Here is a 12,888-nt window from a genome sequence, read left to right as displayed (position 1 = left end):
GTAAGCTGACATGAAAACTATGAATAAGTATTTATAGATGCAGTAAAGTATGCTAAGTGGTAGACTGTAGAATGGTGAAAATTTAGCCTGTATATTCAATTAGCCAGCTGTTCAGATTCATAATCCTATGATACATGTTTTAGCAGCCGTCATAAAAGAAAGAAGTTAACTCTTGTCAGCGTGTCATGCTGACTGCTCTGCTTGCACACGTTATCTGCATTGTGGATTTTTCTTTTTTTGCATTGTGTTTCTTTCCTACCTTTTCTTCTCTAGCCTTATTGTTCTCCAATAAAACAGCAACTATGAAAAGGCTTGTTTTACATTGAGGGCTGTCCTACTGGAGCGATTTTTGAAATATGTTCGATAACTTTTTGTTTTCCACTTATTTTTTTCTTCATGGACTTCTAAGAGAGGAGGTGTTTATGATTAAGGGGGTGTTCTTAAATTTCCAGGAGACAATTAGGACTATATGGGGTATAAATTAAATGTGTATATATGTATGTATGCTTAAGTAAGAGAAGGTGAAGGGTGGTGAGTATAATATGGAAAGAAATGCTGTTGAAGACGGATCGGCCAGGTAAAAAGACAGTGGAAGATTAACTCACCAGCAGGACTTGGACAATTATATCAACCTGTCTTCTATGGTTGTGAGATCAAATCAGCTCATAATAAAATGACAGCCCGTGTCTGTTATAATGACCACCAGGAGGCGCTTTGATTGCTTATAAATCGAGGTTATTGAAACTTGGATGGGTTTAGCTGTATAATCTACACTGGGATGAGACGAAGGCAGGGTTTATGTTTTCTTAGTTGTGCACGGAGTTGGGGTTTTCTAATTTGGTGAATATGGGCATAGAAATATAATTAAATAACTATTATAATCTGCTTTGAAAAATGCTAATTGTCTATCTGTTCTTTCTGGCAGTGAGACTACGCAAAGCCAGCATTAAATCAAAAGTGACTGTTCAATACCTAAAATCAAAGGACACTAAAGCAAAGAAACAAGCAACAGCCAGTCATAAAAAGGAAGACATAGAAAAGTGGAAACAACATAGAAGACGACGAAGTGCTGTGCAGGCTAGCAGTCACGCAGATCTCCCTTACACTGGAAACTATAGTTTCATTTAGATGTTATTTTTCATGATGCAGGTCTGGTAGATTTGATGTTCAAAATGCTGCATAAGGAAGGATGAAAAGAAAGATTTGTTTTTAAGACATAAATTAAGAAATGGTGTACTCTTGTGTTATTTTGGGGAGCCAGTTTAAACAAATGCTTGGTAAATATGAAATTATTTTTTTTAAAGAATGTAGTAAAGTTTACCACACATTAACTTGGAAAGATAGAATGATTCTTCTGGTGATACATTTCTGTCATCATGGGGTCTTTCAAGTTCCTCAGCTGATGGGTAACATTAACCCACAATTGTTTAACTTGATGTGCCACTTAGTTTCCACAACAATGTGATTTTTGCCAAGCAGTTGATGGTTGTAGTACCAGCGTAAATGCATGTATCTCTCTGTTATTGTGCTTCCAGGGATTTCAGAAACCAGAGAGAATCAGTTTTTATTGATTTTAAATGCATATGAGTTAGGAGCTGAAGCAATTGTTTCATCTGTTCAGTTGACAGAAACAAAGGAAACTGTTCCACAAGCTCTTAGACGCACCCAGCTCTCAGTCATCTGTGAGTGGTGACTTTTAAAATTGTATCCTTGAAATCTGATTTGCAGCATTAAACTTGTAGAATTCAGGATGAAAAGTTCTGTTCAGAGTAATAAAATAGCACAGATGTTATTTTAGTTGAAGATTAGTTGGAAAACTTAGTGTTATTGAATGAGGCAATTGTTTTTATATGAGATCCCCTGTAGTCTTGGTACTGAAACATCGCATTATTAGTGATCTTTTCAATTACAGATCCTATTGCAGTCAGTAAAAATGGGGGTAGAATTCAGCAGTGTCTATACTTGTAATTGAGGGTGAAAAAATGCTAGCAATTGTCTTGCTTAAGGCTACTGATGGTGTTAACAATATTGAAGTATCCTATTGTTATGCCTCTGCTGTAATATATTTCAGATATTACACAATTGAATTATTTCTAAAACATGTTATTTTACTTTTGAATATAAATAAAATATTTTGTTTATATAACATGGCACTTATGTGTATAATTACTTAGAAGTGCGTTTCTTGAAGTTAATGATAACTATTCCTTTATTTAAAAGGGGTGGGGGAAGTAATGCATCCAGAAATTGGTCAAATGTCTGTAAACCTTGAACTTAAGCAGCCAAAATCCTTTCAGGCATTCCTCCCTCCCCACCTGGTACCTCCCTCCCTCTTATCTATTAGTTACCCCTAAATATATGCAGGTAGTCCTTTAATTACCTGTGATGAAGCCTGTGCATCACAGGCTTAACTTGTGATTGTCATAAATTGGGTCACCCATGACCAACCCAATGTTATGACCTTTTTTGCAGCTATCATTAAGTGTGTGCTATAATCCAGTGTTTCTCAGCCTTGGTGACCCTAAGTCCTGTGGACTTCAACTCCCAGAATCTGTGCTGGCTGGGGGATTCTGGGAGTTGAAGTCCATAGGACTTAGGGTCGCCAAGGTTGAGAAACACTGCTATAATCATTAAACAAATCCATGGTTTGCTATGGTCCAGTTTTGTTGAAAATTGTTAAGCAAATGCTATTTTCTCCCTCAAAAATGTCAGAAAATGAGTCATATCATGGGACACTGCAAGTGGTAGTGAATGCAGCTATCTTGCTGAGTGCCTGAAGTGTGGTCATGTGATGGGGGGGGGGGGTAATCGTCAGAACATTGAATCCAGGTTGTAAGTTCCCCAAGAGTTCCATTGTAACTTTGAATGGTCACTTAGTGACTGGTTGTAAGTTGTGTGTACATAGCTGTATACATAAGTAAATAGCTATCTATCTAAATACATGCTTTGGATGTTTAACAGTGCTTTGATAGTTTTTACTCAGTTCTGGGACTTGTCATAACATAGAGAACTGTAGATGTTTGCAAACATCGTGGCACGACAAAACCGCACTCGACTAAAGTGCGCCCGATTAAAGCGCGTTGCTGACGTCATCAACAGGGCGACAACAGCGAGCGCGGAGAAAGAAGGGCGCTTTAAGTAGCGCTTTGAAAGCAAGCCGATTCAACTTAAGGTAAGGGTTAGGTTTAGGGTTAGCTTTAGGTTTAGGGTTAGGTTAAGGGTTAGCTTTAGGGTTAGCTTTAGGGTTAGCTTTAGGGGAGTTAGGTTTAGATGTTAATGTTAGGTTTAGAGTTTACAGTGTGCTTCTGTCTCTGCGCTGTTGTCGCCCTGTGATGACCTCAGCTACGCAGTTTCGTCGAGCGTGCTTTAGTCGAACGTGGTTTTGTGGTGGAACCTGCAAACATAGTCTTTACTTACATGCTCCCACAATAACTTTTCTTGACACATCAGGAAACTTCTTGTAGGAACAGTTTTCTGACTTATTCCAGGATGAATCATATTAGCAGAACATACCCTACTGGAAAAATGTATGCTGTCATTACCTCATAGCTATGATGGGGAACAAGGAAGTAGCTGGATATAAATTCTGTTCTCCCAAGAAGATATTTTCTTGCCCCAGCTAAGACACTCCATTTGTATGTAAGAGCCACTCCTCTTTTTCATCTGGTTGCTACCATTATAGCTTGGACAATTCAACTCAAGCCACATAGTTCCAATTGTGAAGTTAAAATTATGAATTTAGCACCCATTAATCTGTCCACCCCTCTTTTTTGGCTAATTTAATGCTATATATACTGTTTTGGAATTGTAATGGAGAACTGTCTGAAATATGACAGTTGCGTTCCAGATGTGTGTAATAACAATGGCTGCCGGTCATAGAGCTCTCACTGGTGGAGAGTAACACAGGGTTTTTAGTTATGCAGTCTTATGAATGTGCAATATTTAATGGGTAAAGAACTGTATAACAACTGCACAACATCATTCACACCCACAACAGATCGCTATGCTTATATTGACTACCTAGCAGTAAAAATGTCAAAGAAAACTGGATGGAGATGGAAATAGAAAGGTGTTAATTGGGTAGAGAGAGAAAAAGGGAGAACAAAATTGGACGGAGATGAGACATGGACAAGAGGTCACTGAAGAGGAAAGAAAGCCTATTCAGACTGAATTCCCAGGCAAACAGTTCCTCCCTCCCAAAGAATGGTGATTTTCATTTCCACAGATTGGTTCAACAATGGCTACTTTTCAGTTATTGATACATGAGTGTTCCATGGCTCAAATTGTTCTGGCAGGTGCATTATTCAGTAATGCTTGATATCCATTCAAGGTAAAACCACAGTTCAATCCCACGTAGCTGGCAAAGAATGCGATTCATTGCAATAAAAGTTTGTTTTCCACAGAGCAAGCCATACCATTTGCAGAAACTAAGAGCATCACATGCAATAGACCTATAGAACAAATGATCCATTCTTGCCTCCGAATGTTTACGTTGTCCTTGCAGTTCTCCATTACAATTCCAAAACAGGATGTAGTATTAGAGTCTAAATTTTACTTGGCCTTATTTCTGAATAAACGTCATTTCTTTGCGATATGATAGACATCGATGGAATAGTTATGTTGATTGGCTGGGGATGTATTTTGGAATTTCACTACACTGGCAAAACACTTTTCAATGCTATTATTATGAGTGATCCAATGCACACTCGGCGACCTGCAGTATTACTGTTGAAATTATATAAAGCAAAAGAATACATCATCCTGTTCCAAATGGTATTCATACTTATTTAAGTCTCCAGCCTTTTTTTATTTATTTATACAAGGATTCAAAGAACATAATTCAACAGTGCAAGATAGTTACAAGTAACTTGGTAACCAAAAGAAATATATATGTAAATGATCAAGTTTGTTGATAACGTGAAATAAATTTTACGTTTTGCAGAGAGAACTGCACTTATTTTACCTTTTTAATAAAAAAGTCAAAGATGTAGTCTGGATATATTTGTATCTTAACTCCTTAACAAGCCCACCAGAAACAACAGGTTTTTGTCATTGAAAGGATAAATAGCAATGCTCTCAAAACTTCTGTTGACCCCTTTCTCCTTCTGAAACAGACATTATGGCACATGAAAAAAAACTATATGTTATACACCCATGACTCATTTCTGTTTCAAGGGACTTGAAACAGATCACATCTTGTAGCGTAATGCTTTTAATACCAAAATGTAGTACTGCCATAACAAAAATAAACCTTAAAAATGTTAATCTATGACAGAAGACTGGGGCTCAAATGATGAGCAATGGTGGAAGACTCATTTAAATCAGGCATCTCCAATTTTATATCAAGCAGAGAATTGATGCTAGATTGAAGAGCATAAAGTATATGCTAGGGAGGATACTCCTTTTTGTTGCTGGTGGTAATTTAATTTAATTTGGTCTTTCAGCTAGTGAAGAAGGCTGTATCCTACTCTGCTCTTTTCTAAGGCCGGTTGTGCGTCAGCAATTATTTTAAAGAGGTGCTTCAAAATGTGTGGGGATATGTGCACCACTTCTTCAAAGTGGCAGTGTCTTTTTTCATGCTTCTTGCTGTTTTAATGAATTATCCTGTTAAGGTAATGCTAATGTGCATCTCTCATGTAGCTAATTAAAATAGTTGTGCTTCATGAAGTTAATAGGAAAGCCCAAAAAATGATGCAGCTACCTTAAAGAGGTGTTGTGTTCATATTCCCACATATCACAAAGACTTCTTTTAAATCATTTTAAAGTATGAATAATCCTTCAACTTTGCACCTCAATTTTTTTTATATTCCTTTTTTTTTAAAGAAATGATTCACGGAGGCTTCAGGTTTCTAAAAAACAATACATTGTCAACATCACACATAGTTTGAGTCTTAGAAAAGGCTCCAAACCCTTTTGAGTTTACAGCTCTCCAGCAAGTTGGCAGATTTTCATTCAGAGAAGGAAATGGCAAATATTTTCCCCCTGCATGATGTATAGCTGTTTATTTCTTTGTGTATTTACAGACATACATTTACAACACTAATTCAATGTGGCACTTTCCACTTTCTCTTGCATTCAAGCTTGTTCAAAGAAGGCAGGATATTTGATTTCCATGCCTCATATGTATTCTCTTTACGGACATATTCAGTTTAAGAACAATGTAAATAAAAAAAATGTTTTAAATAGACTAAATCAGTAATGAAAGTGGAAGGGTGAACTGTTTTACTCACAAGGATTTAAACAATGTGTACAAAACTAGACGTATTTTGCTACAAAGAATTCCTTCTGGCATTGCTGTTTGTTAAACAAGTTTTCAATTCTCAGAGAGGCTTCATGGGATGATTAGGGAACTAATTTTTCCCAATAATTAACAAAGCAGAACCAGAATCCTTCAACTGAATTCATTTGCCTCTACTCTGTCTCATCCCACTGAATGCTAAGATGCTAGAAATGGTTTCCTTATTTGTAACTAGGAATGTTTGAGAATTGATAATAGTTTCTACGCCTGACTGCTGTCCTAAGAAACACAACATTTGGGTTGTTTTTTTTAAAGACAAAGAATAGAAACATTTCAGCATTTAAGAAAAGCCTATATATTTTAAATAAAAGTTATGCTTTCAGATCACTTGCTTCTCAAAGAGAAACTATAATAATGAATTAAAGTGAATTAACATCAGTTAATTCATTTCAAGGTCTTTCTAATATTCAGTCAAAATGGTAGGGTTGGTTTGATATAATTTGGAAAAAAGAAAAAAAAAGATGCTTAGAATTAAAGCTCAGGACCCAAGGCAGAGAATTGCACACACAGACACAGATACACACTGGTGCAAATCTGTGATTGGACATCTCTCTCTGATAGGCATCAAATTAATTAAGCCAACATATGGATAGTTTTGGTCTATTTACTCTTTCCACCAACATAATTCTGAGCAGGTTTCCTTGAAAATTTCAGATAGTAGAGATTTTGATAAACAATTTTCTCTCTATATATATATATTAAGACAGTATCTAACTTGGCCCTAAGTTCACCAATTCATGCAAATTCTAGTTTTGATTACAGGATAAGTAATAATACACACACATGAAAATCACTTTTTTTGCATTATTCCTTTGGTAAATATTGATTCTTATCATCTTATTAAATAGGAAGTTTTTCTTCCTCTAGCTCAAAGTAGGCTTTCTGGAATGACATCCTCCCCATATCTTTCTTTACCACAGTGTTGTGTATACTGTTCCGTATTATTATTATTTGAAAATTATTTTCAAAGGATTCTGCAATACACAAATCTTTTACTGCTGTTGCTATGGATGTAGGAATAATATTAGTGGATAGCAATGATTACTTTTAGAAGAATTTTTTAAAATAAAATTAAGGAACTTGATTCCAAACTCTGGGATAAAGAATTCATTTGTTAATTGAGATGTTAATTGAGATTGTACATAATAATACTCTTACATCTTATGCAAAGGAAAGGCTCTTTTCGCTTTTGTGAATGGAAAATTATGAGCTGAACCCCTTTTAGAGCAGTCTGAAAATGTATAAATGAAAAAGACATATTGTTCTGAGCCAAATATAATGCCAGAGTTAAATAAAAATACGAGATATTGCATATCTTTTATTCCAGTCAATGAAAAAGGTGTTGCCTGGGGGGGGGGTATTAAACCTACCTGTCAGATCTGTCACAGCCCCTAGGTATCTCTTTTTGGCAAACAAATTAAAGGCTTTTTTAAATGGAGGACAGAAGGAAAGGCCCAATATTTGAAAGAAAGAAAGGAAGGAAGGAAGAAAAGAAAAAATAACCAATTCTAGCGCTGCCAGATTATCACAAATCATCAAGAACTTTTGTCTCTCTCATTTTGCCAAGTTGAATCAAGTTGAATTAAATATGTCCACCATTTTGGCAAAGTTAAGACTTAGCCACTACAGTTTCTTGAGCAGTTGCTCAAACAAGTTACCGCCGCAGGTACTGGGCTGCTATAGCAGCCAAAGAAAGTAATAAAAGGAAGTATGAAGGCAAAAGTACATTGCTGTTATTTCCACCAATGCCTTGTCCTGACTGTTTAGGCATAGGATGTATTTCTGGTGGCCGGGTGCTAGAATTCTTGGACACTCTTTTGCCACAGACTTCATCCAGGCAGGTATCACCGCTTCCAGAACCACTGTTGTCATCACCTGGCCAAGACAAAATTCAAATTAGTATGGTCCTTCTTCAAAAAACTGAATTCTAGCCAATATCTTTTTTGTAGATATTGTAGGTTAATCTGCAACTGCCTGTCATGTAGAATAGAGGAGGGCAGAATTAGATTCAACTCCAGCATTATCTTTCTTTTTCAAAATGTTAGTGGGTCCTAGATTGACTCCCTGGCTCGTCGTAGAATTTAACAATAATGGGTGGCTATAATGGCAAAAGCTGTATCCCTTTGTATATATCTTTGGAAGTATGTTCAGAACCAAGTGGAGAACTGAAATGGCAGAGAACACCATGGAGAACACAGGAAAGGGTGGGAAGCAACCTAATTATTTTGCCTGGGAAATGAGTATTTCATGCTATGCCTATCATGACAACTTCTTGGTAAACTTCCACCCTGCAATGTAGCAATTTTGAAACACAGCCTACGATATGCTTTAGATCTACCTACCAATCCAAAATGTTTGGAAATCTTGAATTAAAGAAAAGTATTAGATTCAGACAAATTTCACATTAGTCTTGCAATAGGAGTATTAATTTTAAGAAAGATTCTTAAATTAATTATAAGAATTAATACAGGAGAAGGAATGACAAAATCAACCTGGGAGTGAAATGAAAAGGGGAATCAGCCTAGAATCATTACATAGCCTCAAGCTAATTAAGTCCAACTCTTCTTCTCCTTGAGTGCCGCTGGCCCCTATCTAACTAACCAGGTGTTGAACATTAGTTCAGAAGATTCTTGGGCATAGGCTTAAGCAATAAATCAGTTTAATTGAACCTTCATGTGTGGACCTGATCTCTCATGCCCTACAATTTTAGAGTCTCCAAATTTGGTTGGTTGCTTGCAGATATTTCATAACCTGACTGATATTACATAGTTGGGTAATGAAATATCTACAAGGAAACAAGCTTGGAGAACACTGAGGACTCCAAGTTCATCCTGAGTTACCTAAATTCTCTTCTTCTGAAATTATAAGAATTCTTATGCTACAGAGGCGCCATTTGGGACAGAATTTATTTCACACATTAATCTGGATGATTCACACTATTTTCATTACCCATTATACAATGCCTTAACTGTCACTCACTTGATTAACTTGGATTAGTGTATGAGAGTTGTGGATACATGCATTTTTGGGGATACCTGACAAGGAGAAAGACATTTTGATTATCAGTAAACATTAATACTTTTGACACTTGATCAATGCCTTCTTCCAGATTAAAAATTCAGTCCTTGAAAATTAACAGGGGGATAATTTTCCAGTGTTCTGAACACTGAGTATCACAACTGTGTATGAACCTCTCTTTTGCTTACTAAACATGCAATGTTATGAATAGTCCCACTTTTTCAGCTTGTACCTACTTGTATCCTGGAAATCCACATCATTTCCATTGTATGCATTGCGCAATCGATTTGTCATAATCTTGAGCTGCATGATTTGCTGGCGAATAGTCATGTCCGGTTTGGTGATGTCGACCTCAACCTCTGGGTTATTGATCTGATTGGCTAGACCATCTCCCATCACATCTGGAAGGTATCTGTAAAGAGTATGTATATGTTCATGCTGAAAGCTAATTCTGGAGAACTGGACTACATGGAGATCCAACCGGACTTACCCGGTGGGTGGGAGCCTAACCCACTCTTTTTAAAAAATTGATTTCCCATTTTCTTTTCTTATTGTTATCCACTAGCTAGTTACCATGGGAAAGTGGCAAAAGAAAAGAGATAGAATAAAAAATAAGTACAGAAGAAAATGAAAACGTATTGTTTTGGTCACTATCTCATCTTTGTATTTCATGAATCTAGTCAGTGGTCCTTTAGACATGAATTATGAACTTCTGCTTGATACTTTTTTGCCTTCGGCCCAGGAATATAGTGGAAATATTGGAGCCTGGAGAAAATTTGTCCCTGGAAGAGGAAGAGCGCCTCAAAGTAAGTCTGAGTTCTGAAAGTGAATCAGTTTTTCAGGGTATACTAAATTTGAGAGAGGTTACAAGTCTCTCCACTGTTCTCACAAGCTGATAGCTGTGGTACTGGGCTTCCTTGAAGACTGTCAAGTACTGGTTCTCAACCTTTGGTCCAGGGACCCCTGGGAAGTGATGATATCATTACAGGGGGTCAACAAAGGCATGAAGAAATTTATGATCTATATCTTGAGTTAAGTCTTAGTGGTATTTAAAGGGATCCACGGTGAATAAAGGGTGGAGAACCACTGACCTAGGGAAATGGAAGTATAATATCAATGAATTTTGTGAATAGCTGCCTAAGCCTTTTTAGATCAGTCTTCTCTTTTGAGCTTCACCTGTCTAAATAAAGATGGGACAATTAATTATTGTCTCATCTCATTTAATTTCTTTCCGATCCACCTCTGTAATAACATTTTACTTTTCCAAGCTCTAAAACTTCATAAAAAACGTAGATGACAGTCTGAGTTTCCCAATGTGGCTGGCTTGTGTCTGATAATCCCTAAAACATTGGATTCTTTTTGATGTGGTTATTTGAAGAGTTACTTCTCTATATCAACTTACCTGCATATATAAGTCATTTCTGATGCCCCTCTTATATGTCCCAACAAGCTCCAAGGTCTGTTCAGTTGAAACTAAAGAAAATTCAATACTTTCTGGTGACTATGTCACACTCTATAATTTATGTGATAAGGTGGCAGATCTAATTTTTTTTCCAGTAACAATTTCCCAAAAAATGTCAAATATTTTCAAGAAATGCTTCTACTAAGAAATGTATGCAGTTTTAAATTTTTTTAAAGATGGTTTTTTTTAAAAAAATATGTTGATTGTGGTGTATCAATATATGTGATATGCAATAGTACAATACAAAAGGAAATTTGAAATATTTATTTGCTATGCATAACCTAAATGTTTTGAAGCATGGTATAGTAAATGGGCCTCATTATTTCACAGCTGATTAGCCTTACCTGCCTTTGGTCATTCCGTTCCAGCACCTATCCTCATTTACAGAACCAGATGATATTTTTTCATTGCAAAGTGTTGATGGGAGGAGAGCCCAGAAGTCTCTTACGTCCCTCAGCTTCCCTTTGGCATCTGAAACCTGTCATTAGGAAGAGTAATTAAGACTGAAAAAACACTTTAACATCAACAGCTTTACATTCTGTACATTTTGTATTTACATTATAAATGCATTCCAAGACCAATTGTATAGAGGACAATTGTAATGTGACTAAAAACAAAATAAACTAAAAACATTTGTTTCTACTCTACTCTACTCTACTCTACTCTACTCTACTCTACTCTACTCTACTCTACTCTACTCTACTCTACTCTACTCTACTCTACTCCACTCCACTCCACTCCACTCCACTCCACTCCACTCCACTCCACTCCACTCCACACTACTTTACTCTACTCTACCCTACCCTATCCTACCCTATTCTACTCTACTCTCTGCTGTAACCATCCCTGGACTGTTACCCATTTTAGTATATAACAACAATTAAAGATACATTATTTTATACATTAAATTGGCTTGTAATAAAATCTCCAGTTTAGAAATGCTAGTTTGCATAAAATGGTATGGCTATGCTTGAGATAAAATTAATTTTTGGTTATATTTATCACATAGTGTCACAACTGATAAATATTATTCTTATCATTATTTGGGAATATTACACATGGCATCAAAACTACAAAGGCTAGTAAACCAATCTACATCTCATCAATTTTATTAAAAAGTGTTATGTGAAAGCCTTGATTTTCAAAAGCCATAATGGCTATATCTGTAGGGCAATCAAATGATAACAACGGCAAATAGATTGTGACATGAAGGAGGAGTAAATGGTAAAGGGCATACATTAACAAATGAAATGAAAAATAATATCCTATAACTGTGAAACTAAGAAAAGGCAAGGATGAAGGAGATGATGATATCAGAATAAAGGCCATGAGATGGCCATGAAAATTCAAGAAAGAAATCAAAGAATCAACTGTTGAAGAAGGATGACTGCATGAGTCCTACAGGAAAAAGTATTAGAAGACAGATGAAATGAGTGAAATTAAAAATAAAAGTGATAAGATGTTTCGAGAGGAAACCAAACTGAAGGATGACTGGAGGGACTGTTTTTGAATTTTATATGAGAATGAAACGGAGGTTTTGAAAAATGGATGATACTGTATAGTTCTTTGTATGAAGAAAAATGGATGAAATGGAAACTTGAAATGCTTCAAGAAAATGGGAAAATGATAAGTTTGTATGTATAAATTGCAAAAGTAAATGTAGTTTGCTTAGTGCTGTGGTTGTATGACTTTTTTTAAATGTGTGAAGATTACACATCTGACTGAGTCTTGAAAGAATGCCATTTTTCTTCCTTTCTACAAAGTAAGTCATGAGAAAAAAGGCAAATCCTACAAGAAGATTAGTTTATGTGTGGCTGGGAAGATGTTTTGCAAGAATTGGGACTGAAAGGGTACAAGAGATGACACGAGGCAAAATTTAGGAAGACCACTATGGTTTTATGCCGGGGAAGGCATGTGCAGATCAGATTTTTGCTCTAACTGAGAAATGAAAAAAAGGAAAAAGATACCTAAAAAATTGTAGGTGGCAAAACAAGAAAATATAACATTAGGAATACATAAGTATTAAATATAGACCAAGAAACTTTTAATGGCATAAATTTTCAGAGACAACATTCTGAGATAACACTTTTTATATCTGATAAAGACGTCA

At 36.0% G+C, this 12,888-nt stretch overlaps 2 protein-coding genes across 3 annotated transcripts in view; one reads left to right on the top strand and one right to left on the bottom strand.

The window, feature by feature from the left end:
* Positions 1–2,146, top strand: part of ANKMY1 (ankyrin repeat and MYND domain containing 1) — a 46,603-nt gene extending 44,457 nt beyond the window's left edge. For both annotated transcript variants that reach the window (XM_087725523.1, XM_087725524.1), the window contains one exon: positions 926–2,146. In XM_087725523.1, coding sequence (XP_087581649.1) covers positions 926–1,128 — 203 coding nt within the window. In that variant the 3' untranslated portion in view covers positions 1,129–2,146. The remainder of the gene's footprint in view (positions 1–925) is intronic.
* A 2,619-nt stretch (positions 2,147–4,765) lies between these two features.
* GPC1 (glypican 1) overlaps positions 4,766–12,888 on the bottom strand; it is a 199,489-nt gene continuing 191,366 nt past the window's right edge. Inside the window, exons 7-9 of the mRNA XM_014065958.2 lie at positions 11,123–11,256; positions 9,553–9,728; positions 4,766–8,173 (exon numbers count right to left, since the gene is read on the bottom strand). Coding sequence (XP_013921433.2) covers positions 7,953–8,173; positions 9,553–9,728; positions 11,123–11,256 — 531 coding nt within the window. The 3' untranslated portion in view covers positions 4,766–7,952. The remainder of the gene's footprint in view (positions 8,174–9,552; positions 9,729–11,122; positions 11,257–12,888) is intronic.

The sequence above is a fragment of the Thamnophis sirtalis genome, unplaced genomic scaffold (assembly GCF_051295495.1).
Source record: "Thamnophis sirtalis isolate CommonGarterSnake01/CBP01778 unplaced genomic scaffold, rThaSir2_p1.2 scaffold_11, whole genome shotgun sequence".
Taxonomy (NCBI): Eukaryota; Metazoa; Chordata; class Lepidosauria; order Squamata; family Natricidae; genus Thamnophis; species Thamnophis sirtalis.
The sequence above is the reverse complement of the archived record's forward strand: the minus strand, read 5'-3'. Positions and strand labels throughout refer to the sequence as shown.